The sequence below is a fragment of the Megalops cyprinoides genome, chromosome 25 (genome assembly GCF_013368585.1).
Source record: "Megalops cyprinoides isolate fMegCyp1 chromosome 25, fMegCyp1.pri, whole genome shotgun sequence".
Lineage (NCBI taxonomy): Eukaryota > Metazoa > Chordata > Actinopteri > Elopiformes > Megalopidae > Megalops > Megalops cyprinoides.
The window spans coordinates 5,723,677-5,748,570 of record NC_050607.1 but is presented as its reverse complement, the minus strand read 5'-3'; the positions used below and the strand labels follow the sequence as shown (position 1 = coordinate 5,748,570).

At 44.2% G+C, this 24,894-nt stretch overlaps 3 protein-coding genes across 3 annotated transcripts in view; all 3 read right to left on the bottom strand.

Annotated features, from left to right (window-relative positions):
• Positions 1 to 2,725: 2,725 nt before the first annotated feature.
• On the bottom strand, positions 2,726 to 5,078 carry myf5 (myogenic factor 5). Its single transcript, XM_036520170.1, has 3 exons — positions 4,602 to 5,078; positions 3,393 to 3,468; positions 2,726 to 2,921 (listed from the first exon to the last, which is right to left on the bottom strand). Exons 1-3 carry the CDS (start codon positions 5,076 to 5,078, stop codon positions 2,728 to 2,730), a joined length of 747 nt encoding a protein of 248 aa, XP_036376063.1. The 3' UTR covers positions 2,726 to 2,727.
• Positions 5,079 to 9,865: 4,787 nt separating this feature from the next.
• Positions 9,866 to 11,351, bottom strand: myf6 (myogenic factor 6). The gene is made up of 3 exons (XM_036520058.1): positions 10,778 to 11,351; positions 10,423 to 10,516; positions 9,866 to 10,280 (listed from the first exon to the last, which is right to left on the bottom strand). The coding sequence occupies exons 1-3, from the start codon at positions 11,294 to 11,296 to the stop codon at positions 10,165 to 10,167; spliced, it is 729 nt and encodes a 242-aa protein (XP_036375951.1). The 5' UTR covers positions 11,297 to 11,351; the 3' UTR covers positions 9,866 to 10,164.
• Positions 11,352 to 15,914: 4,563 nt separating this feature from the next.
• The window catches only part of ptprq (protein tyrosine phosphatase receptor type Q), a 68,323-nt gene continuing 59,343 nt past the window's right edge, over positions 15,915 to 24,894 (bottom strand). The window contains exons 52-59 of the mRNA XM_036519664.1: positions 22,117 to 22,207; positions 20,408 to 20,484; positions 19,291 to 19,425; positions 18,771 to 18,896; positions 18,375 to 18,523; positions 17,432 to 17,567; positions 16,606 to 16,729; positions 15,915 to 16,115 (exon numbers count right to left, since the gene is read on the bottom strand). Coding sequence (XP_036375557.1) covers positions 16,078 to 16,115; positions 16,606 to 16,729; positions 17,432 to 17,567; positions 18,375 to 18,523; positions 18,771 to 18,896; positions 19,291 to 19,425; positions 20,408 to 20,484; positions 22,117 to 22,207 — 876 coding nt within the window. The 3' untranslated portion in view covers positions 15,915 to 16,077. The remainder of the gene's footprint in view (positions 16,116 to 16,605; positions 16,730 to 17,431; positions 17,568 to 18,374; positions 18,524 to 18,770; positions 18,897 to 19,290; positions 19,426 to 20,407; positions 20,485 to 22,116; positions 22,208 to 24,894) is intronic.

Genomic DNA, 24,894 nt, shown 5'->3' with positions numbered 1-24,894 from the left:
GCCATAAACCTGGATGACATATGGAGGCAACCTAGACAAACACTCAGGCGAAAGTGGACAAATTTTACAAGGACTCATGGTTACCAAGCTCACTGTGGATCCCAAACTTACTGCTCATTAAATCTTAGCTATTGCTTTTTTGGGCCATGTTTCCATTGCAGTTTTAAAAATAATCTCTGTGTTATCCATGGAACCATCTATCATTACTGGATATTATCCATTTTGTCAGTTTAGAAAAAGTCTTGTGCCCAGAAGCCTTCTGACTGGAGATACTTGACTTGACACAAATGTTTTGATTATTTTTTCTGCTTTACAGTCAGCTCACAGTAAAATAGTATCCATAGACTACCATATAAACATACCAAACAGTTTACTATATAGTTAAACAGTTACTTTATTATATATATATATTATAAAACATAAGCAATCCCTTTGCCATACCAGGTTGGCAACAAAAACCCGTGGAGTCGCAGCAAAGTAGAAGGCTGCACTATCATGCTTTCTTTATAGCATGGTCACAGGCTACACCAGTTATAATGATAGAGACAACGTCCTCTGTATAACCTATTTCTCATATCCATACACCTTTAACCCAATAGACATATTATGAATGTTTTTTTTATTCTTGCTGTCCATGTCACGATTTATGAATCATAACCTCCATGCAGGCATGGAAAATTACTTGGGCGCTCAGTGAATTTTACAGGCAGCAGTATTAGTTACTGAAATAGAATCCCTACCGGTATGCCTGCTATGCCTGCAGAGATATCCAACAATGTGGCAGACGCGCAGCCAATGTTAAACTCCCCACTCAGGCAGCTCTGGTGCATCACATCGCTGCGGAGACAAAGGAAGGGAACGCAGACCGTTATTGTGAAGACGCAATGGAACGTCCGTTTCTCGCGTCATAAATGTACCGTTATCAACTTGGCAGAAATTCTGAATCTGCTGATTCTATCGAAGTCAAGGACATCACTCACCTACTGACGGGATATTCGTCTGTACATTTCATTAGACAGGGTGTATATTCACGAAAGGGTTACACGTTTTGCGCAATTAGTTAGGTAATGCAAAAGAACATGGACAACGCATTAAACGTTGTATGCTTCTTGTCGTCAGGTTTCTCGTAAATTGAATAACATCCTGTCAAATTGACCAGAAAAAAAAAAAAACTTAAACGGGGTTCAATGCTTGGCGAGGTAAAAAAAAAAGAGGAAAGACTTAAAGTAAATATGTACACGCAATGTAGCCAAACAGTTTGCTGTTGCCCTTTCTGCTACACTTGACATTCCAGATTAGTGTTTGTTTTTTTTTTTTGCATCACCAAAACTTTAGATTCCTGGGACAACGTTTTCCAAAATAATTCTGAAAAGGGTAACGGATAAACCTTGGCCAGACTAACGACAGGGATGAGGGGTATTGTACAGTGTGACCTTGAGTACTTGGTGGAAGTGTTGCCGCTTACCTGGAGGAACGCTGTTAAAGCAGCGCGATGGCGTCGCCAGCGGCAGGAAAGGGAGGAGGGGAGCCGAGGAAAGGAGAGACCGACCGTTACATGAGGAGGTGTGAGGAAACAGCAAGCGGCGAGCGTCATTAAAACTCACTATCATTACTACTCGTGCTGAGAGAACAAACAACGTTGCCGCATCCCAAACAGATCGTAAAATACATGCGAAGGCGTGGGGAACGGTTTTGTGCACGCCCCAGCACCATATGCCGGCATCTCTCTCGTTTTCCTTGAGTTTACTTAATGAGTTTGAAAAAGTGAATGCGCTGTTAACTAAGTCCCTTTTCGCACATTATAAAACATTATAATAACATTATAAAACACTGTGTAATAATTGACTTGCGCGTTGTTGTATGACACTGGTGTTGTGTCTAGTATAACTATGTAGCCAACGTACGTACTTAGATATTTCGGTAGGTTCTGTGTTAACTGTGGAGCGTCTTATTTCTTCGTGGCGGTTGGTCAACTAAAATGTTATCTCGAGTATCCGGTTAACAAGAGGCAAACTCGGAGTACAGGGACTAACACTTCGCAACTCTCACCACTCTCCCCAGCGTAGCCGCACGCTCACTTAGGCGCGGACATGCGCGATCGCACACGCAGGCTCACCCATCATTGAGCGTCATTTTCCGGCCATTTGCTCAAACAATGGTTTCCAAAGTGTCAATGATACGCAACATTTGTTACCAAAAACAAACTAATACACACACCACCGGGACCACCTCCAACACCCTCACTCAGTTTCTTTTTTTTTTTGGCAGAGCAGTCTGACTACTTGTAAAAGGAGCTGATTTTGTGCAGAACCTTTCACCATGACATTATGGAGACAAAACTGCTGACACGTCATTTAAAGTAATCTGACATTGATTAAAAACGACTTTGAAACGTGTAAGCTTGTTTTGAGTGAATAATGGTAACAAACAGATTACTTAAATACAATTTATTCATTTTTTAAAAACAATGAGTGTTAAATCAGTTATTTTACATATGAGAAACTTCAATTAAATATGTTACATTAAGTATAAAATGAATACTAATAAACAGTACATTTAAAATACATATGTACAGTCCTAATGCAATTCATATTTACAACACACAGCCATGGGGCATTTACCAAATTCACCAGTACCCCTCAGTTAAAAAAAAAAAAAAAAAACAATACAGCCAAGGACCATGTGAATATATTATAAACTATCTGTTGGTTGATATGTGGGAGTATTTCACAGCACGTGGTAGACGGGTCTGGAGCATGGGGCTTCAGGGGTACTGGGCTGTGAGTCACTGCTGGAGGGGGAGAGAGTAACCATGTCCCGCGGCCCCACTAGGTCGACGGTGTCCACTGAGGAGAGTCGGTTCACGATGCTGGACAGGCACTCAAGACTGGACACTGCAGGGGCCCTCCCTACGGAGCTCACTGGATTGGAGAACAGAGAAAAAAAAACACAGCCTGTGACCAACCACGTCTGAGCCACGACCAGACATGACCAATGACAACACAGCAACAAAGGGCGTGGGGGATCTGTGACCTCTGCAAAAAGCTCAGGTTTATCACTCGGATCGGAAAATTACAAAGAACAAGAAGAGGTCAAAAATTTGAGAAAGATGATGTCGAGAAAAAAATGAGGAGAAAAATGTGTGAAAATTGTTTAGAAGTTTGTTGTTTTTCAAAACAATGAAATGATTCTTACATATCACAGTTGGTGAAATAAATAACTTAACAAGCACAAGATAACAAGCATAAAAAACAGCCACTCAGTTGGAATATATTGTACAAATTATATACATTGTATATACTGTACAAAGAAAGCCATCTTATTTTGTTTTTGCCATTTTGCTTGTGTGCTGCTGTTGCATATTTGCACCATAGTATGGGCTATGAACTTACCATTGTGCATCTCTTGGTTATACATGTTTCCTTGGCTCCTGTTTATCTGAGGCCAAACAGGACTGTTGCAACCAATCTGTGGAGACAAAACAGCAGAGATATCAAAACACTTTTTCTTGCACATCAGAATACCAACCACTCTGCATTCATTCACTGATCCAGGATTGATTTCAACCAAACTGCACATGTAAGGGTCGTCTGAGAGCAGACGAGACACCTTGATTTTTAGAAACAGGTAAATGCGAGAGGGAACCGCAGCTGCGGTGACCTGGGGGAAGGGTTCCGTCTCTGGGGCCACTCTCCCACACTACTCCTCTCCAGGCTCCTTTTGCAGCCAAAGCTGTGAGCAACTCCCACGATATGCATTGCATTAGGCATGGCGAATCGATTGTGCCAGTGGAAGTTACACCAATTTTTGCAAGATGACACTTTCCCAGAGTAAATCTGCAGAAAATCCTGGCACCGGGAGAGAAGAATGCAGCCATGAAAGAATGCGGCAACACACTGCTCCCTGCCAGACCTCGGCAAGGTGGATTTTCCAGGGTTTATTATTCCATAAAACATCTCGGCGTGGGAAAACCATCACTGCATTCATTGATTAAAGCTCGTCTTTGATTCAGGTATTAATGCAGTTTGCTGCTGTAATGATTTGTAATAAAAAATAAATAACTACAGTCCTAACTTTACTTTCTCTTCAGAGTTTCACCTCATTCTGACAAACCCTATCCACAACTCCATCATAAATCCAACTTCACTCTGAGTTTGTTAATATACAGCCCGTATAGACAATGACAGTCAGACAAAAGTCAAATAAAACATCTGGAAAGAATTATTATAACACACAGTTCTAATTTACATGAGAGAGTACATATGTAGAGCACATGCTCTCAATTATGTTCACCGTGGCCCCAAAACATCTCTTTGACTTTGCTACTGGACATTACCCTGTCCCGTGAACAGCGGCCAATCAACATTAAAACGCAGCTCAACTCAAACAACTCAAACAGCTCTAGCCCTGTACAGATCTCTGCAGATCCAAAGCCGACACACAGAAAGACAGAAGACAAAAGATCTAGACAGATAAGCGCAAGGAGACAAAGACAGAGAGGCACAGATAATGATCAACACGCCCGGACCCTGACAGGTACGGAGAGACAGAGACAGAGACAGAGACGCTGAGGGGAGGCGAAGGTCTGCAGCGCTGGTTACCATGCCGTCGGAGCAGTTGGAGGTGGGGCTGCCGGGCTCGGAGCCGCTCTCCCCGGGCAGGCTGTAGTAGTTCTCCACCTGCTCGCGCAGCAGATCCTGAAGGCTCTCGATGTACTGGATGGCGTTGCGCAGGATCTCCACCTTGGGCAGCCGCTGGTTGGGGTTGGCGGAGGTGCAGCGGCGCAGGGTCTCGAAGGCGTGGTTGACCTTCTTCAGCCGCCGGCGCTCCCGCATGGTGGCGGCCTTGCGGCGGTCCACCGTGCTGGACTTGCGCTTGCAGGCCTTGCAGGCCCACATCAGGCAGTGGCCGGCCTGGTGGTGGCCGCTGGGCGCCCGCACGTGCTCGTCCTCCTCCGAGCCCGCCAGCTCGCCGAGGCCGAAGCCGTCCGGGAACTCGCCGGCCTCCGGCGAGGACGTGCAGCCGCTGTCGTAGAAGACCTGGGAGGGCGAGAAGGCGCAGGCCTCTGATACGTCCATGGCGGGAAGCGGAGAGCGAGACAGAGAGAGAGAGAGAAGGTGCTGCTGAGGAGCTGAGCGATCTGAGGAGGCTCCTGCCACAGGGGCCTCCTTATATGCCCCAGCCTTCAGCCACAGGCCCACATTGGCCAGATCTAATTACCATGTCCCACTGCCAGCACCAAGGGTGAGCGCGAGGCCCCGCCCCATTCTCCCAGCCCCTGCACCCCACAGAGATTCCCACATCTGCAGTCCCCAGTGTTTTCCCACTTACAAGCGCCTTCGGATAATTGCGTTGTTCCTGCGCCCTGGCGAAAAGAAAAAAAAGCCTGAAGTGGCATTAGAAATGTTCATTCGGTGGGCACATCGACATTTGTAAAGCGAGTGATTGCAATAATTTATGCGTTACTTTTGCTGTAGCCGAAGAGGCATCCGCTCTGTTTTGAGTCAAATACCAGTAAGGGCCGTCATACAGAGTTAGGGGTTTTGTGCGTGAGGGCATTTCAGAGAGTACTGGACAAGTGCTGGGCACACATCAGCAAGGGTGTGACTTGAACAAAGTAGTTACTGAAGAATCTAAGTAGTTCATTTACGAATAAAAAGAGTGATGCAGTGATGCAGTCTTTCTAAGATTTAAATGCTGGATTCCAATTTGTTCACAAATTTTAAAAAAAAGTGTTGCTCCCCTCCCTTTTTCCCGAAGTTTGCTAATTTTATGGGGGAGACAAATCTCAGCGTTACAGATGCATCCCAGCTGCAAAGAAGGGTGTAAAATTTCAACCTTGGTAAATTCACACCACAGCGGCAACCCCTGAAAATGGCTTTTGCTGATCATTGAAGGTGTGGGGCTCACAGTGTCAATATCAGTTACTGGTCATTAAAGTAGTTATAAAACAATTAACAGCTTTGTGCTAAAGTGGTTGCATCCTCTACTGGAATTGTAATCAACATCAGAATTCAGATGGCGAGGAAAGAAATGTGTATAATACACAAGGGCACAGTGGAAACCTTAAATATTATCAAATGATCTCAGCATGTGAAAGAGGAATGGTAATGTCATCCAGATGCCAAGATTGATGGTAAATAAGTAGTAAAACAACACCCAAGCTGAATACATTTTATTAGGTGATCATGTTTTACAGAGCAATTGGTTTTCCACATTCATAGGGACGGTGAACAATTATGCGTAGTCAGGGGACTCTGTGCGCTTTCGAAATAAGGACCTGTCGACCTGTTTTGAAAAGAGACTACTTCAAACTTGTGTGTTGACAGCCTGTAAGGATACAATGCGGATATTTCGCACAACGTGTTAAAACGTTTGGTGGCTTCGGTCTCTGGGAACCGCGCACACCTAAGAAAACACTGTGGTACCTGCCTCTTTAATTGCTGTCAGGGTTTGTGCAGCGGACAGCTGAAGAAGACATTGGCTGCTGCCTGTGGCATCGGACTGCCAGAGAGATCAAAGGCAATTGACTGTGAACAACCCTGACAACGAGAAAACCTTCCAGCACCCGATAATTGAGCCTAACGAAAATTGCGCAAGCATATGGTAGTGATGCCACAGCTACCCGCTAACCCTCTCCACGGTCACCTTTTCCTCTGTACGCAGTGAATTTACCAAAGCACTGATTAACACGCACGTTTGACAATTTACGCAATTAAGCGCGGATTTTGAAAAAAAAGCTGATAAAGACAATATAAAACGGAATTTGTTTAACTGAATACAAGACCTGTAATATTTTTTTTGCTTTCTGCTGCGGGAGCTCGTCTGTCCAGAAGCGACGAGAGGGCGAGTAAACAGGCGATCTCTGTGATCTGAAAAAAGATTACTTTGGACTCCTGGAAACGCAGGAGTTCGTTTGAAACGCCGCGCTCTCAGTGCTGTCAAGGGTCAGGAGCTATGTTAAGTGCAGGGCAAGGGGGTCTCACTCAGGTCGATTCTCGGAGGTATTGAATTCACCTCTCTCCCCGGGGAAGTTTTTCTCTCATACGCGTTTAAGGTGCAGTGCAGTGCAGTGCTTGAAAGCACGCGTCTGCCCCGCTTGTACCGCACAATCGATTCCATTCTTGTGCCAGGCTTCGGGGGACGAGGTATACAGTTCCTAGAGACCAAACCGTTAATTTATTGTATCGAACATACCATGGTAGTAGGTTGCTCTTCTCTAAACCAGTGAAGCATCTTGCACATTGCCTAAGAGTTAATTACAAATGGGTCCAACCTTTGGGAGGAGTCTGGCATCAGGTCCTGTTAACATTACAGGATTGTAACGTCGACTTTGCCTCTTTCTGTGCGTTTAGTCCAGCATTTTCACTTTCTGTGTTTTGTAAATTTTTTTCCATATGATAACAACACACGGCAAACATATTTGGTGAGGTGAATATGAGATCATATCAAATCTCCATTCAGTGATTGGCAACAGCACTTGTCTGGCAGCCCAGTGAAATGTTCTGCCAACTAAAATGTCGAGGAGAATTTTTTTTCAGGATTGGTTCCATAAGAAACTCCAATAACTTTAAAAGTGAAAGGCACTTTTAAAATGTTTTTTTTTTCTTGACATGAGACACCCCATCAGTTGTTCCCAAAAACAACTGAAATATGTCTGACCCCCAGAGCTTTATAGTAGTCATGTTTTAGAAACCACTGACCACATTCTGCATATCAGCTGGTGTTGCATATCTTACATTAAAATGCATTAAAATCAGCTTTATCTCTAAACATAAAAATTTGCCCTGTGTTTATGGTCAATAATTCTGAAGTAGAAATTAATTCCTGTTGAATATTCAGTTAGCCACTAGAACAGAAAATCAAAATTAAAAATTGAATGAATGAAACAATTAAAAACAAAAATAAAACACTTTATACTTTCCATGTGTGAGTCATTAAAAAATCTCAGATGTCATGAAGGCATGGGATTGAATTTACTTGGGTTCGCCATTGACTTAAGAGCTGCTAAGAACAAAATCACCTTCATTAGCTTCAAAGCTGATATCTTTGCACCAAAATCCCAAGAAAATAGGTGCTGATTAAATTACAGCCTTCCTCAGCCTGAAAGCGTAATTGGTGTTTTTACGAGGTTAAGGCACTCATGTTGACTTGAGGTTTAGAGTCAGGTACAGATTATCAATAATAATATCAAAAACAAACACTGGAGCTGCAAAGCCACTTAAGACAACCTATGGAAAGCTGTACAGGAAAGGAAAGTGGGAACTCATTCCGTCTTTGGCTGGGAAATGCACGCTCAGTCATACTAAGAGCCCACTCATTAAATCCCATTAAATACAACATTATAGTGTGGAATATCCGGTTTCAATCCAATTACAGGAGAAGTGCTGATAGTGTCTCGGAAACGGGAGGGAAGAATCGGCCTGCTTTAAAGTGTGCCGTTAACAATATGATTCGACTTATCGGGCATCTCTACAGAGGGCACAAGATCTCATTCTATCACAGAAGGAAGGGGGATTAGGAGCAATGAGTCACTGTGATATTGTAATCTTTGTCTGAGAATTCAGACAGAGATTAATTGGGTAGTTGCGTGCCTGCGCGCGCGCGCACGCACACACACACACACACACACACACACACACACACTTCCGTTCTGATTTTGCGGCAAACGCCGACGGCCTCCAGGCCAGTGCCCCCAGTCTCATTTACGAATGCACAGGCGCTGTACCGAATTTTAGACATAGATTGCTGCTCGGCATGTGTGATACTGAGGGTGGGGGATAGGCACGGGGCAGACAGCGGGTCACGGAGGTCAGTTAGTCAGGACACGCCTGAGCCAGGAGATCTGAGAGGACACCCAGGCTGCTGTCCCAGCAGGAGGGTGAGGGAGAAGCACCGCATTCAGGGAGCCAACCCCGGCACTCCCCAATTACAGACTCACTACCTCGTCAGAAGCAAATGTTACAATGATGACCAAATAAACAAATCGCTGATATTTTTTTAATTTTTTTTTTTTTTTTGATGAATAGCCAGTTTTGGTGACTTCCAGACTGAGGTCGGTCTGCACTGTCATTACACTCAACAAGAATTTGTTACGTTTTACAGTCTCCCAAAATCACCTCTCTGATGGGGGGAGAAAATTGGCACCCGCAGTATAGAAGTGATTGCTTTTACTGCCATGGTGGCACAGACCTGCTTATTACTGGCTGGCACAAAGAAAGGGTCCGGGCTATTTTGGACTCAGTGTCATTTTACATTCTTTTAATAGTCAAAAATGTAGAGACAGCCCAAGGCTGGTTTGGCTAACCTCAACAGTTACATATCTGCATTCAAAGGCCAGGATAACAGTGGAGGCTGTAGGTAGGAGTGGGCAGCGTTTGCCAAAGACAGAATGGAAAATAAAATGGATGAAGGTTGTGGCTGAAATGTCTTTGCAGCAAAAAGACTATACCAGTTTTCGATTTCATTTTTAGTTAATGGTTGTACTGTTCAGTACTGATGATGGTGATCTTTACTTAGACACACCCACTGTTTCGTGATTTCATCTTATTTATTACATTTAATTTGTTCTTCAGCAAGATTTTTGGAAAGCCAGTTAAACATTTTTCAATAGCATTATTTGCTTTAAATACAGTAATCCATAACCACACCAATGATAAGAGCACTCTGATTAGAAACATACCTTCATGATCTCACTTAGTTATTTCTTTGCGGTTCAGTTCATGAATGATAGACGCTAGATATACAAATTGAACCTGCGACACACATATCAATATCTTGATAAGTTTTATTTATATTCTTTAAATACAAAATGATTTATCAGTTATTAATTATAAAATATTTACAACACGCTTTAATTTCCATCAAATAATACATAAAAATGTATTTTGGTTTGGTTACAAAAGATAGTGCTGTTTGTATTACTGGTGTCCTTCTGGGAGTAAAAAATATGTATATTGACTGTTCAATATAGCTCAGAACATCATTTGAAAAATCATCTTTGACTGATGGATAATAATAATTACCCAAGTCAATAATAATGCCAATAAATAAAACAAGATAAAAACTAACACATTTGTAAAAAGAGGTACAAATGATTTGAAATAGCACAGTGGAAATGTGAAAGGCTCCTGCTGTTCATATAAAATAATTAGTTACTGTATTTTATGTTTCTGAGACTTCCTCGCTGAAATCAGCTTTTTGCTCTTCGCTTGAAATACTGTCCACAATGGAAGAGAGACGACGCAGGCTGGTTGAACCAGAGGACTCAACAGCAGTTCCTAAAAAAATACATATAATCGTCAGGTTTCTGTGACTTAACAAAGCACCAATATAACCTTTCAAGCTGAATGTCATTGACAGCAATGCTGACAGCTCAAATACATTTGTTCTGGCGACTTTGATGTAAGATATTCAACCAACCCTCTCTCTGCGCCGTCATCGGTACATTGGAATGATCTGCAGTGCTTTGCCAGTTCTGGCAGGTCTTTCTCCCGTAGTACTCAGTACTGGGCACCTACAAGCAGAAGAATTAAATTACTATCAGCACATTTCCAGTGAAGAAAACTTAATATTTACAGTAAAACAGGATGAAGAACAGTGTTGGAAGAGTGTCTTTCCAGGTACGCGGCGACAGAAGTACAAAAGTAAACGAATTTCACTCTCATCAAGATGCTTTCTGAACAGCGTGATTTTAAGATGTTAACGGCTTTGAAATAAACTTGTGCTACTCTGTATTTGGAGAGGTCAGAGTGTTAGCGCTCATGTGTTTGCTTACATTGTGTTCTTTCGCGCTATAGTTAAAAGCGTCTTTTCCCTGAATTTTCTCCTGCTCATCCAACGTGTGCAACAGGTCCTGCAGTTTCTCGATGTAATTTATGGCGCTGCGTAAAATCTCCACTTTCGGCAGCCGTTGGCTGGGATTGGGCACAGTCTTTTTCTTTAATGCCTCGAACGCTTCATTAATCTTCTTGAGCCGCCTCCTCTCCCGGAGAGTAGCAGCTTTGCGTCTGTCAGTCGGTGCTGATTTTCTCTTACAGGTCTTACAAGCCCAGATGAGGCACTGTCCCGGGCAGTGCGTCTGGAGGCTCGGGGGCGCCAGAACGTGCTCCTCTCCGCTGCTGTCACACCCAGTCTCGGATGGAATCTGCTCGTGCCCAGGTGACAGGGGACTGTCACTGCCCTGGTACAAGGGGGACACGTCTGCCATTTCCAGGTGCTGCAACGGTCCATTATCTCCACCGAGATAGCGCAAATCGTTGAAGAAATACGCGTTGGTCTCAAAAAGATCCATCATGGTGCTGTAGCCTCGAGCGGCCTGTGTTTTTTTGACAGTCCAGACGTGCAACTCAGTCGATGGCATTTAAATAGCCCTGTGACACAAGTCGCACGGCTTATATATAGTAGGTGAAATTCTATCCAACATTTAGCTGTCGCAGTGCATCAAACTCCTGATTTCAATGGTGGTACTACTGCCAGCGGAGTTCGTGTAAAAAATAAATGCGCGCGTTAACACCTCTCAATGAAAGGCGAAACGTCACTTAAAATGTATGACAGGTGTCTTCAATATTTATTTCGCAGGCGAACGGTTACATACTGTACTACTGGCACATCTTAACTTCTCAACATGTCACTGACATTTTGATTTGTTGAGTGGTTAAAATTCAGCCAGCGCTATACATCCACTTGTGTCAAATCCATAGGTCACCCTATGGATCAAGAAATTGTTACAATAAGTAAATAAAAGACATCCATTAGAATTAGGCTGTAACAGTCGCCCATTACTGCAATCAGTGCGTAATGGACTGTCGCCTTGACCGCGCGGATGATGGTTTAAACCATCTCGGTCTTGAGTACCGGTTTGCCTTGCCACAGCACGTACACAGACATAGATTGCCCTGCGGTCACAAACTATGACAATGTCTTTACTTAATTCTGGTAATTACAATTTGACTTAAAATGCGCGGCGAGCGCACACATTCATTTAGAATGCTGCAACAAGCTATCTTCACTGGAGTGCTGTAATTTGTTAAACGTTGATTCATAAATAGCTTGGAATGTGCAGACTCGAAAGAACTTTCATAAACTCACGCATGTGCGGTAAAAATAGATTAAAGGCAAATTCCAATTTTAATCCGTAAAAATAGATGAAAGCCCGTTCTCCGAAAAGCAATCTAGCCTTTGGCCTTTTTACACGGCCTGGAGGGGAAGATTTACTGGGAGGTGCGACTTGTTGAAGGCTCCTGTTTCTGTCTTCCTGCACATTTGGAATTACGAAATGAGCGCGCACGTCCCCATCACTGCGTCACAATACGCCTTAATTTTACAGTGCCTTATCAACACCGAGCGCTCAGGAAAGAGCGCGCTAATATCGGTCTTTCAGTCTCTACTTGAGCATATCAAAAACAAAAAGACAACAGCCAGAGAACAAGAATGTTCCAGGATGTTCTATAATTAGGGGTTGATTTTTAAGGCGTTGTTATTTAAATCGTTTAATAATAGTTGGCCTATTGACAGAATTGCAATATCCGTAAACGTTTCTTTTTCAAAAATGTTTCATTAATAATAAAATAATAATAATAATAATAATAATAATAATAATAATAATAATAATAATAATAATAATACTAGAAGAAGAAAAAGAAGATGGTGATAATAGGCCTTATGCATATTTCACACATTTCACCTCTTATCTTGTTCTGGATGGTTTTGATTCAGATTTGACAGGTGTCCATGTGTCCAAATGCTTGTGTGGGACACGATGCAGGTCTTTTCTAGGATGTACAACAGTACACCCTTAGACACAGTTATGGTATAATGCACTCTTTCCCACTTTGTGATTTGGTCTTAACTTTGAGAAAGGCAGTCAGCCAACACCTTAATTTATGAAAAACATATACTTCTGTGAAATTGTTGTTCAAGGTCAATGGGAAACAGCACTGCAGGAGTACTGACTTTCATTCCCAGTCAGTATGAAGGAAGAGATCTGATTAAGGCAGGCCCAACTCACTGCAGAACAGAATACATTCCTGAAAATGTTGTAGGACAGGATCAGCATCCATCTTTTTGCCATTTCCTCAGCTTTTCAGAAATCTCAAGCTCGTTTTAAAATGCCATATTGCAATAGTAACTTGTCTCAGTAACTAAAAAAAAAAATCAAGCATCTATCAATCAGGTCAGTGATGTACTTTTCAATGTTGCACTGTTGATACGGTTTATGAATAGTTGTACCACCTGTTCAGTGAAAACTCATAAATTTCCCTCATAAACCAAGTATTACATTTCAGCACATTAAACCAATATCTAAAGTTCATGTTTGCTCAACTTATTTTATCAAAATGCATTTTAGGTTTGCTGCAGCAAAGTCCCAGTCCTGTGGTATTCACTTCTTTACAGGGTAACAAACAGGGTACATGGACATAGCAAAACCCCTGCCAATGCCTCTGTCCTTTTTCTCTGAGAAAAGAACACAACGCCATTCTTCCGACGATGATCTCTCCTTGCCCATAAACGTCCCCCGCCTCTCAGCGGAAGCAGAGATTGAGGAACCGTCCCTAATGCTGGGGTGGGGGGGGGTCACTAATAACCCCCAAATCCTCCAGGGATCGGCAGTTGCCCAATAGGGACGCTGGTCACCTATTAGTTTTGTCAATGGGCTCATTCTGCCAGGTCAGCGGCTGGCCTCCTTTCACACGGCCTGACATTCTCCACGCAAAGCCTGCTCTGGGGCTCCCCAGATCTGCTTTAGTGGGGAGTCCCTTACACAAGCACAGGGGGCTTAGCGTGGGCACAGGCTCGATGGCTGGAGAGAGCTGCCACAGCATGTTTGCATGAGGATGACTGTCTTTTACAACACCAATGTGTGTGTGAGTGAGACACGGCCCGTTTGGGCTGTTATGTATACAGATTTATATGCATTCTAAATTGTCAGATTTGGCCAAATCATAAAAAGGGAAGCATGTAAAAATATATACTCCATTTAAAATTTTTTTAAACATTATAACTTTATAGTGGTCCAGGTAGCCATATGCCAGGATTGAAAATTGCATAAATGCTTGCTTATGTCTTGTTTATTGCTTCATAGGATAAATATTGCTACCACATGCAGAGACCAGTTTAGCCTTTATTAGTTTCCTGCTGACAGATCATGTTAGGGCTTGTCTCACGTGTGGAGAGTCACTTACCGGAGGTTAGCTGGTGGTTAGCTTTACATCTGTTTTCGAGGCTTATCCCGTACTGTTGTGTGTGTACATTACAGAGAAGAACATGGTATGATTTACACTAAGGCATGTTGTAGCTGTAACTCTTGAGTGACAGGGCTATCATGCTATACTTGGAAGCCCTCTTCTCTCGAGGTTGGAGTGTCAGGGCCTCAAAGGCTTTGACAGATTTACTGAAGTACCAAGAGCTGTTTTCATTGATTGTTTTTCCTTGTAAAAGTCTGAGTTAGCATTCAATTTGTACTGTTTGACCAGTGAGTAAGTCAACATTTGACCAACATGAACCTCCTGTCCCAAATAAGTGTACTTTTTAAATTCTTTGTTACGTTTCAAAGGGTACACATTGGTGTATGATGAATTTTTAACGCATCCTCTGCTTCAGTTACCTGAAACAGGTTTCTCTCTTAAATTAGTTACTGGAAATAAAATGAGTATTATGGTGAAATACACTTTTCATAAAGAAAATAAATCATCGTCTCTTTTGGAGAGACAGGAAGTGACAGCACCCCAGCACCCTGGTCATCTGCGCTCCCACTGGGGGTGTATGAAGTGACAGGGGGCCCTCCTCCCTGCTCTGCTACCGTATGCAGCATCACAGGACATAAACGCTTCAGCTGTCCAGGATCATGGGATTCCCTGGCAGGAAACATAAAGAGCAGGACCCGGGGGGGGGGGGGGGGGACTCGAACCCGAGCAGCGTTTACTGCGACAGCCCCGGGACTGGAGTAACCCTCCCCCGCTTCCCGCTCCCCCCCCACCCCCACCCCCACCCCCTACCCCCACACCTACCCGCAGGACACCTGAACTACAGAGAGAATGGGAGAAACACGGGTTCGAGAGGATCTCTGCCTTTACTTTACAGTCAAACACAGGAGCTGGAGATTCATCCAAAAATATACACACAGCAGAGGACAAAAAAAAAAAACAATTCCAGTATAATCATCCAACATCCTGACAGAGAGAGACCGGTTTGGCTTCATTTATCTTACAAAAATTAATACAATAATAATATATGTAATAATAATAATAAAAAGATCTGAAGTAAGAAATAAAAAGAGCTCAAATTTTCAGTGCAAGATATGTCTTTTCTTTGCTTAAATACATTTGATATCATGTGCAAAAGGAGTTTCTCTTTTGTCTTACACTGGGGTCCAAAATTATTGGAACACTAACTTTTTTTCTGAAAACCCACAATATTTTTGCTGCATATTCCGTCAGACATTGGGAAAGTCATATTTATGTCAATGCCAATTTCAGCTTCATCTTTTGTGACCATGTTCCAACCTTGTTAGGTTTATATAGGCTTCAGTATGAGTGTTCAATTAGGGGGCAGGGCAACGTTCAATCAGGCCTAATTGAAGTGATGGTCATTTCTGTCCACTTGTCTGCACTCAATAAGTATGTAGGTACCTTTTAAAATTAAGTTAATGTCATGGAATTGTCAGTTTGGCAGAATTAATATCATACATATTATTAAAATGTTGGAAATAAGGGTAGTCATCAGGCAATCGTGTGCCAACCACATAAAGAGATGTTTTGAAAATGTTAATAGTTGCCAAAACATGTAACTGTTTTCGCCACACCATAAATTAGGTTCGAGTGATAAAACTAATAGCTACATGGACACATCCACACTTAACCACAAAATGCCCAGGTGTCCCAATAATTTTGGACCCTAGTGTACGTGGTGCAAGGGGTAGAGCTGGAGGTACAGAGCTGAGAAAAAGCTTTGTTCAAAATGCCTATTTACAGTGGTTTGGCCCCAGTGTCCAGACAAGTTTTCCGTGATCGGAGTCTTTTCAGTTTAGCCATTGAAGACATAGCCGAAGCAAACTGATAAAAAATATAAATACAATCTTTACATCGTCGTTTCCTCCCATTCGAGCTCAACATCACCTGGAAAAGAAAAGGAGTTGGCAATATAAATATGAAGGTTATGTCATAAGGCATCTACATACTGCACACATGCCTAATTCTAGTCAAATCAAGTTCAAAATATTCTTCAAATTCCGTAACTACATATGTATTTACAAGAAAGCCAATTGAAAGAAGTGGGTGTAAGTCTTGGCCGACTGATAATCTTTGGAAATGCACACTGGCTAGATCTGATGCTCAGCGCAAGGTCTTAACCAGCCAATCATCCGACAGGCTGTCAAACGCCACTCCAATGTCAACCAATTAACCTAATTATCTTCAGCTCCATTCTCCACCTCAGCGCCGGCCAGCTGTCGGACCGGTGCGATCCGATCGCGGCGTCTGGGACGTGCGTGAGGCGTGTGAGGCGCGCTCGCGCGCAGGAAGCCGTCACTCGGGCGGCGCTTTGCGGCCGTGATTTATGCCGCTCTCAATGAGGCTGCGTGTCTATTTCAGGGAGGAGCACGCTCACCTTCCATGGCATCCAGAGAGTCCATCTTCTCCAGGGCGGAATAATTAACAAACCAGATTGACTGGCTGTTTCCTTTACTCGACAACAGGTCCAGGGTGCTCTGGTGCAGGAACATGTACTGTGCCTGAGCAGGAAAAATGAGAGAGAGGAGCTCAGGCACACGTTTAACTCCGTTTCTCCGCAGAGCATAAATTAGATTAGATTCAACTTTATTGTCATTGTGCAGAGTACAGGTACAGAGCCAATGAAACACAGTTAGCATCCAACCAGAATTGCAAAAAGCATATACAAATAGCAAGCATAAATAAATAGCAATGGCATAAAAAAAACTGGTATGTCCACTATAAATATAAGGTTAAAACTACAATAAAATCTATTGTATGGATTAGTTGCATTTGTGTCACTGTATATTTTGTCATTTGTCTGACAACATATCCAATAAAACGCCATATACTGTAGGTGTGTGTGTCAGTTGCCTCTAATTGCAACAGTCATTGGAAATAGAAAGATAACAGCCTCCTAGAATTGGCTTATTTTATATATATTTCTTATATAAATTATATATAATTTTACACACATATTTATTTTTTTCTCTTATAGAGGGACCTCTTAATACAATATAGCTGGTGGATAAGGGCCTTGCAGGTCTTCTATACTGCACCCAAACCAGTTCCCAGATAGAGCATAGATACACAGTCCCTGTTACAAACTGCAGACTTCTGCACCCTGATGACCACTCTATGCACACCATCAGCCCTAGCTGCAGTGTAAGACATAACGTTGCTGGGACGTTAGCGGAGCGTTAGGGGAGCGTTAGCGTGCTCACCAGGTTCTGCACCATGCACATCCTCTCGCTGCGCAGCTCCGCCACCAGGCCGTACACGTCCACGAAGTCGTGGTCGCGCACGTGCTGGATCAGGTGGTCCAGGGCGATGAACACGCCCGTCCTGCCCACGCCCGCGCTGCGGCACAACCACAACACTTTAATGGCGGACCGTCACAACACCACTACCGCAATTACCGCATGCATCATTTACCTTTGCATTTATTCATTTGGCAGACGCTTTTATTCAAAGTGACTTACAAGTGAGGCAGAGTACAACACAAGCAAAAAACCATAAGGAGTCAAGAACATTAGAAGCCCTGCATGACCAGGTGTCAATGGTTAGCCAGGCAAGGAACAACCTAGCTAGTAGAGATAACAAGTGTGTTAAACCATTAGATTGCTTTTTACTTTTTTTTTATTTTAATATCATGTGACTATTTCTGACTTGAAGCAGACAGCAACAGAATGGCTGTGACCATGCTGCGTTACATTAAAAGAAGGAACATGGATGCAAAAGGGAATTAAAAAATGATAAATGATTAAATATTTAATGAGTGGTTAATGTTTAATCAATGATTACATGTGCTTATTAAACTATTTGAAATGATGGAAAATAAGCATGAGTGTGACTAATAAGTTGTCATAAAAATAAAAACATGCACTAAACTAACCAAAAATCCTCCACCTAGCCCTGAGAGTAAAAGAAAAAGACAAGGCTGCTTTTTCCTCAAATTTTTCAGCTGCCGGCTCTAACCCTGAGGCAATCTGGTATCTCATCACCAACAGGTTTCCCATTTCCCATTCGTTCCAGGGGGCTGTTCAAATATTTTGTTAGATGTGGTCTACGCATCCTTTACCTACTGATACTTGAGGGTACTGTCGCTGTATGTCTGATTACGGCAGCACTGCAGAACAGGAGGTGAGCCTGACTGTCACAGCTTACCTGCAGTGCACCACCATGGTGGTGTTGTCCTGGCCTCTGTTGGCCCGGATTGACTTGACAAACTGGATCAGGGTGGTGCTGGACTCGGGAACGCCATGTTCTGGCCAGGACGTGAAGTTGAAGTGGTTCACCACCATGTAGTCACCGTGCTGGAGAGGAAGTAAGGGCAGAAGGTAAGCATGAGATCAACAAAGGTATTTAACACCATTCCTGGAGAGCTACAATTGCTCAAAAAACACCAGACCCTTCAGAACACAGTGACATGCAGTAATCAAAGCTACTGACTGGTCAAACCCACCGCTTCAGTACTGAGGTTTAACAATGGGCTTTTAACTGAACTGTGTGATGTAACCATGGCTACCGTGAGAATAAAGGGCATGCTGGGATATCGTTTACCCTCTCCACTTTGAGGACACGGACGGTCCAGTCGGGGAACACGTCCTCGGTCAGCTTGGTGATGACGATGTCTCCGAACACGGTGACCGGCTTGTTGTCCTCGGGCCAGTACTGATGACAGCGGATCTGGAGGAGAGAGGAAGCGAGGGAGGGGTGAGATGTAGTGAGAGAGAGAGAGAGAGTGTGTGTGTGTGTGTGTGTGTGTGTGTGTGTGTGTGAGAGAGAGAAAGAGAACCAGACGGTAAGAAAGGCAGAGAGAAAGACAGAGTAAAAGATACAAAAGGACAGAGAGTAAAACAGAGAGAGAGTACAGAGAAAGACAGAGAGCGTGTGAGAGAGAGAGCACCAGAAAAAGACAGAGGGTTAAAGAGAGAGATAGACAGACAGAGTCAGAGACAGAGGCAGAGATACAGTAAAAGACAGAAAGAGAGCACCAGAGAGAGAGAGAGAGTGTAAAAGAAACAGAGACAGAGGCCATGAGCAGGCCGTCGTGAGGCACGTGGCTTTCCCGTCTGCTCACCCTGCCCTTCTCGAAACACTGAGTCAGCATGGCGATGGTGCGGGACCGAGTCTCCCAGACCATCCTCCAGAAGTCAGCCACGGTGCCGGGCAGGGGACCCTGGGTGGCTATGAACTCGTTGGGACACAGGTAACCCTGGGACATGGGGAGGGGAGAGGTGAGCGCACAGGTACACTCACAGCGAGTACCCGTGTGTCTGACTGACTCTGACAAAAAAACATGACTGAACTCTGCACTATTAATCTGAGCAAGGAGGTGGATGGTATTTTAAAAGTACTCCCTTTCAAAGTATTCCCCGGGCTGCAGTGGTATTGAATGGTGCTCCATTAACAAGACACGAACGGCTGCAGTGACTTTCTACACTTCATACCTTTAATATATAACCCCGATCACAAAATAAACTGGAAATAAAGGTGAGAAATGTACATGTTTTTATTTAGTAAAACGGCGAGGCTATCCATAGTTACTTTACGCCCTGTTCCTCCTTACGTAACACGCCCACTAAACCCAGAGTCTGTCTCCTCGGTAAAGAGAGGGGATCGTGTTTCAGCAGATAAAAATACACAGGACAATACCCAGAGAGAATGCCCACCGATGTGCCCGAGGCGAAATGGAAAAAAAGCGCTCACGCGGCAGTCACGAGACGATGTGCCGGAACATTCCAGTCCGCACCCTCCGCCCTCGGGGCGACCTGTCTCTGTGTGCCAGCGTGTTTACGCGATGCGTTCGCAGAGGCCTAGCAGAGCATGGAGGGCGAGGGGTGATGCACGAAGCTCCCGGGGCTGGGAACAGGGCTACACGTAGATTGTGATTGGCTCTCCCTCCCCTGTGTGTGGCTTCTCCAGGTCCTCTCCATGCTTGAGGCACTGTTTGTTTGCCTAACAGAAGCCAGGTCCAGGAGACTTGCATGGGTGCATATTACCTGTTTTGACACCTGGGTTTTCGCTGGCCTGGCTCAGGTCAGGTGCTTCGGCCGTGGGTACAAGAGCTGTGTCTCACTTGGGATTTGAACCCGTGACCTCTCTGGTCATTGTGGTGCCCTGCTTGTCACAGCTGGGCTCGGTGGCTGAGTTGCCACGGGAACGAGGCCCTGCTCCATTGCGATTGGTGATCTTACCGAGACGAAGCTGGCGTTGATGTAGTCTGACCCAGGAACACCAGGTTCTGACAGCAGCTTCACTCGGTTGTTGTTGTCTAGGAAACGAGCATATTACATTTCAGTGTACCATGTCTGTTGTTTACCTAATTAATTAGAAATACACGCATGAGTCACTTAAACGTGAATTTACCTACATCAAATAAAATAATGAAATAATATCTTAGCTGATCTACTATGTTATTTTCAGATATGCTCTTCTATGCACACTGAATACAAATATTAATGTAAAGAGTCATATTTCATTCTAAAATGCTGCATACGACAGCTTGTATTCAACTTCTATCTTTTTAGCAACTGAATGATATCATTTACATAGGACTATCAGCACTGTAAATTATTCATTTCATTCTTTTTATTATCATAAGTTCACAGCATATAGTACACTCATTACACCCTAACTTGTTTATTGGAATCTATAATGAGTAAACTGTATAATCAATCACACAATTTACTTGAATATCTTTAGTCTTTAGCAGAGAAATTGGAAAATCTGGCCCATGGGTTGACCAGGACATGGTGAAATTAAGTTACAAAAGGTCAAATTGCGAAAAGGGAGCACTGTGCTTGTCCTCACCCTTAGAGTCCAAAACACATCGCAACGCAAGTCTGTGATCTAGTGACTGATGTATGGTAGTATACTTGGCTTCATTTGTCTAGTCAGATTGCACAAGTTAACTTGTGGTAGGGCTTGAATAGTGTCATGCTCACACTCACTGGTCTGGGAGTTTTAGCCTGGTCTGACACTGTTGCTCAGTCGACTTTGAATGGATACACTTCTGTTCTGTTGTGCTGGAAGTCACTCTGGATAAGAGCGTCTACTTAATAAATGTAATGTAATGTGATGTAGGCAGTGGGTCTGTTACAACGCTGCTGAAACCCTTATCTTCCCAGAGGCTCAGGACCTGCATAAGCCCCCAGATATAGAGTTTGTTTGGAGAGTGTCGGGCTCCGTAACTTGAATGGCGGCCAATTAAGAGGCGAGCCACTGGGTTACTGTCCCACAGTAGAATCTGTCTGAATGGGGGGGGGGGTTGGGGATCAGGCCGAACAGCTGCTCTGCACAGCTCACGCGGGACAGCCGAGCTCCCAGCCTCTCTCGCACAGCAGCTAAAGCCTACACAAACAAGGGCCCTTCGGCTCTCATTAACCCAGCCCAGAGGCTCCGTCGCCGGGGGGAGCGCCGGGGATCCTGCCCCACTGCGATAGCATCGTCTCCAACCAGCCCCATGCCTCAGCTCACAGAGCCGCCCCACTGACAGGCGCTGTTCCGGGGCACTGCGGACCACAGAAGCCTGCAGGGGAGCTCTGGAGGAGTGCTTTCAATGTAAAGCAAACACATTTGTTTTTTTTTTTCCCCCACCCCTCCCCTTGTAGTCTCTCCATTGCGTCACGAGGAGCTCGCGGTTTGGATTTCAAAGCACACAGGGGTAAATAGGAGCTACATCTGCATGTTGCTGGGTTCTGGGGTATTGAGTTCAAAGGAAGTGAGGGTGAAGTGTATCGATTGGTGAGAGGAAACAGGGGGGGACTGGGGGGACTGTGGAGAGCCCCCCCACCCCCCCACCCCGGGCCCTGCTAATCCTACAGCGCTCTCTGGGTGCGAAGGCAGTGTTGCAAGTGCGCCGCGCCTCAGAGGGACGTGGGTGGCGGCCGGCGGAAGCGCGTACACGGCTTGATGTTGGTGAAGCGGTTCTTGGATCGGTTCCACGGCAGGTCGGCGTCGGAGGTCGCCAGGTCGTGCAGCAGCTTTGGGAGTTCCTGGAAGAGACACGGAACAATTTGTGTTAAATATAATATCTGTGGTTGAGCGCAATGAGATAGTTAGCTCTGGTCTGTCTAGGAAAACCTGGTTGGTAACAGGTTCCCACACGGTTTACATTCCTATGCTTGTTACAGTTTTTTCTGTTTTAGACCACTCACCTGGAAAAATGTTCCTAATTAGCCTGCAAATCAGACCACTTGCAGCCTCGATGATGGGAAACACAGAAGTTTCAATGCAAAGCATCCATAGTTATATATCTGGTCTTAATAGGCATTCATAGGCCCCAGGGATCAGTAAGTATCTTGTGGCATAAAGCCTGTGGAAGTGATGGAAAACCTTACACCACACAGTTAGAATCCTTGCCTCTGGCCACTGGTGCTTCTCGTCACTGTGCGCAGTGACAGTCACCCAAAAGACTCCTAATGTCACTGGGACTAGACCTTCTTCCTGTGCGATTGCTCTTATAAAGCGGCTGATGGATTGGTGGTGTCAGTAACCCACACCCTGTCTTCACCCGGCCACCGTCCCCGGGGCAGGGGCACAGTGTGACCCCTCTTAGTCCTACCCTTGACCCTGAAGGACCACCCTCTTTGGGCGTGGGGGTCAGAGGGTAATCCCCTCTGCATGCTCTGGCTCTCTCAGGCCTCCAACCTGCTGACCGGGGCACAGAGTCGACCTACTGTCCGCATCGGAGCTGAAACTGAACCCCGCGCTCCCACCACAGGACCCTCCCAATCGCGGTGTTTACTCAAGCCGAGCACATCGGGGGAAAACAGGCCTGTCTGAGCAAGACCTTGAAGAAGGGCTTTTCCACAAGACCGTGACTTCGCCAAGGTTGCAGGGACAAATCTGACTACTTCATTTGCAATGCATGCTGGGAACCGAAGTGAACCTGCCCAGTACGGGGAGTCAGAAAATGACATTTGCATTTTCAGATTAATTTCTCCTTTATTAATCCCTCTCTTCAACATGACTCTCGGACTAAGCTTGTGTAGATCTTACTTTCAATACGCGCGGGACTCACTTAGCTTGCTCATCACTTAACACGACTTAACGTTAGGTCAAGGTTACTTAACACTCCTCTGTGTGAGAATCATATCTCTTTCTGAACTGGACAATAGCCATGATCACAAATTCAACTTTAATGTCACCGTTCAGACAGGACATTCAGCACAACATGAATGCACTTATGGTGACCACAGCAGTGTGGACAGTAGTGGGGCATGGTGGTAAGGAGCAGGGCTCATAACTGAGAGGTTGCTGGTTTGTATCCCTGCTGGGGCACTGCAGCTGTACCCTTGAGCAAGGTACTTAACACAAAGCTGCCTCAGTAAATATCCAGCTTTATAAATGGATAAAATTGAAGGCCACTCTGGATAAGAGTGTCTGCTAAATGACAATAATGTAATGTAATGTAATGTACAGAGTTGTTGCTGTGTAACTTTGGGCTTGTGGGCTTTAATGTCTAGCATTGAGCATTGCCAAAAACACACTGAGGCAAACACTGAATGGATAAAAAGCTGCACCAGGGGATTATGGGATATCCCAGTGAAGAAACATAATAAATCTGATTACAAACAAAACTGTGACTGTCGCCATAACACCAGGAAACAACAGTATCCAAATATTAGCTTTTGTTCAACAGCTGTAACTCAATACAGAGTTTCTGTAGCCATGAGTATTAGCCAGTGAAGTCACTGACTAAGAAACAGCATGATTCCTAAAATGCACTAATAAGTTCCAAAAGAAACTAAGAGGATATTGATGAATGGGAAGTCAGTAAGTCTATGGACAGACACCACCATGTTGAGTAATATGTTGTGCTGAGTTGATATAAAAAAACTGAAAATCAGCCAGAGCTGTGAGTTAGAAATAACCTGATAGCCCTACAAACTGCAGTTGGTAAAGTACACAATAACAGATTTCATAAAGTGGCATGAAAACCGTTTGAAACTCTAAACCTTTTTTTATATTTTCTCCCAAGACTAAAATGCTTTAAAAACTTACTACTACCCTATCTGTTCCATGACCCAGAGTAATTCATTTTAAATTGAGCCCATTTGCCTTTGATGATGGAACTCTTAAATTTGACTCAATTCTCTTCAAACTGCATATAAGCCAAACTGAGACAGACACATATCCCCACACAGGGTGCATTTTATTGCACTGGTGTTGAATGATTGGGTTCTACTGTTCTTTTCCTGTTCCACAGAAACCAGTAAACGGAAACATTAATATGATGTCTACAATAACACGAAGACAAAATCCCATGTGCAAGACCATAATAATTCTGTTGCCATATCTCTCGCAGCAAAGACCTGGCTGACCCCTGAGGCATCTGTTCAGGATTATTTTGGCTAAAACCCTTCGTCACCTATTCTTTATTTTAAATTTGCCTTTGCTGGCTGAACATTAATTTATTTATTTTATCTAACGTGACCTACATAGCTTTCCAAATTATCCAATTACACAGATGGACAGTTGTGTCCCACTGCTCCATGGAAGGGGGCACTGCTTGCTGTAAGGGCACCGTTAGCAGTACAGGGTCTGTTATAAATTAATCATCTTCTGCTCTGCAAGCTCGACTGCAAGCTCCCGACGAATGGCCAAACCTGAACTCTTTTTCCTCCACGTTCCCTGGCCACTACCTCACTCTTCTCCCCCTCAAACGCTGGAAAGAACA

What these genes read in the sequence shown, in the direction of transcription:
- myf5 (XM_036520170.1), bottom strand. Translation starts at nt 5,078, where the DNA reads ATGGACGTATCAGAGGCCTGCGCCTTCTCGCCCTCCCAGGTCTTCTAC. An exon ending in CCAACTGCTCCGACGGCATG is followed by an intron (nt 3,469 to 4,601) that starts GTAACCAGCGCT and finishes TTGTCTCCACAG; the next exon opens with ATTGGTTGCAACAGTCCTGT. An exon ending in TAACCAAGAGATGCACAATG is followed by an intron (nt 2,922 to 3,392) that starts GTAAGTTCATAG and finishes TCTCCAATCCAG; the next exon opens with TGAGCTCCGTAGGGAGGGCC.
- myf6 (XM_036520058.1), bottom strand. Translation starts at nt 11,296, where the DNA reads ATGATGGATCTTTTTGAGACCAACGCGTATTTCTTCAACGATTTGCGC. An exon ending in ATAGCGCGAAAGAACACAAT is followed by an intron (nt 10,517 to 10,777) that starts GTAAGCAAACAC and finishes TTCTGCTTGTAG; the next exon opens with GTGCCCAGTACTGAGTACTA. An exon ending in GATGACGGCGCAGAGAGAGG is followed by an intron (nt 10,281 to 10,422) that starts GTTGGTTGAATA and finishes GTATTTTTTTAG; the next exon opens with GAACTGCTGTTGAGTCCTCT.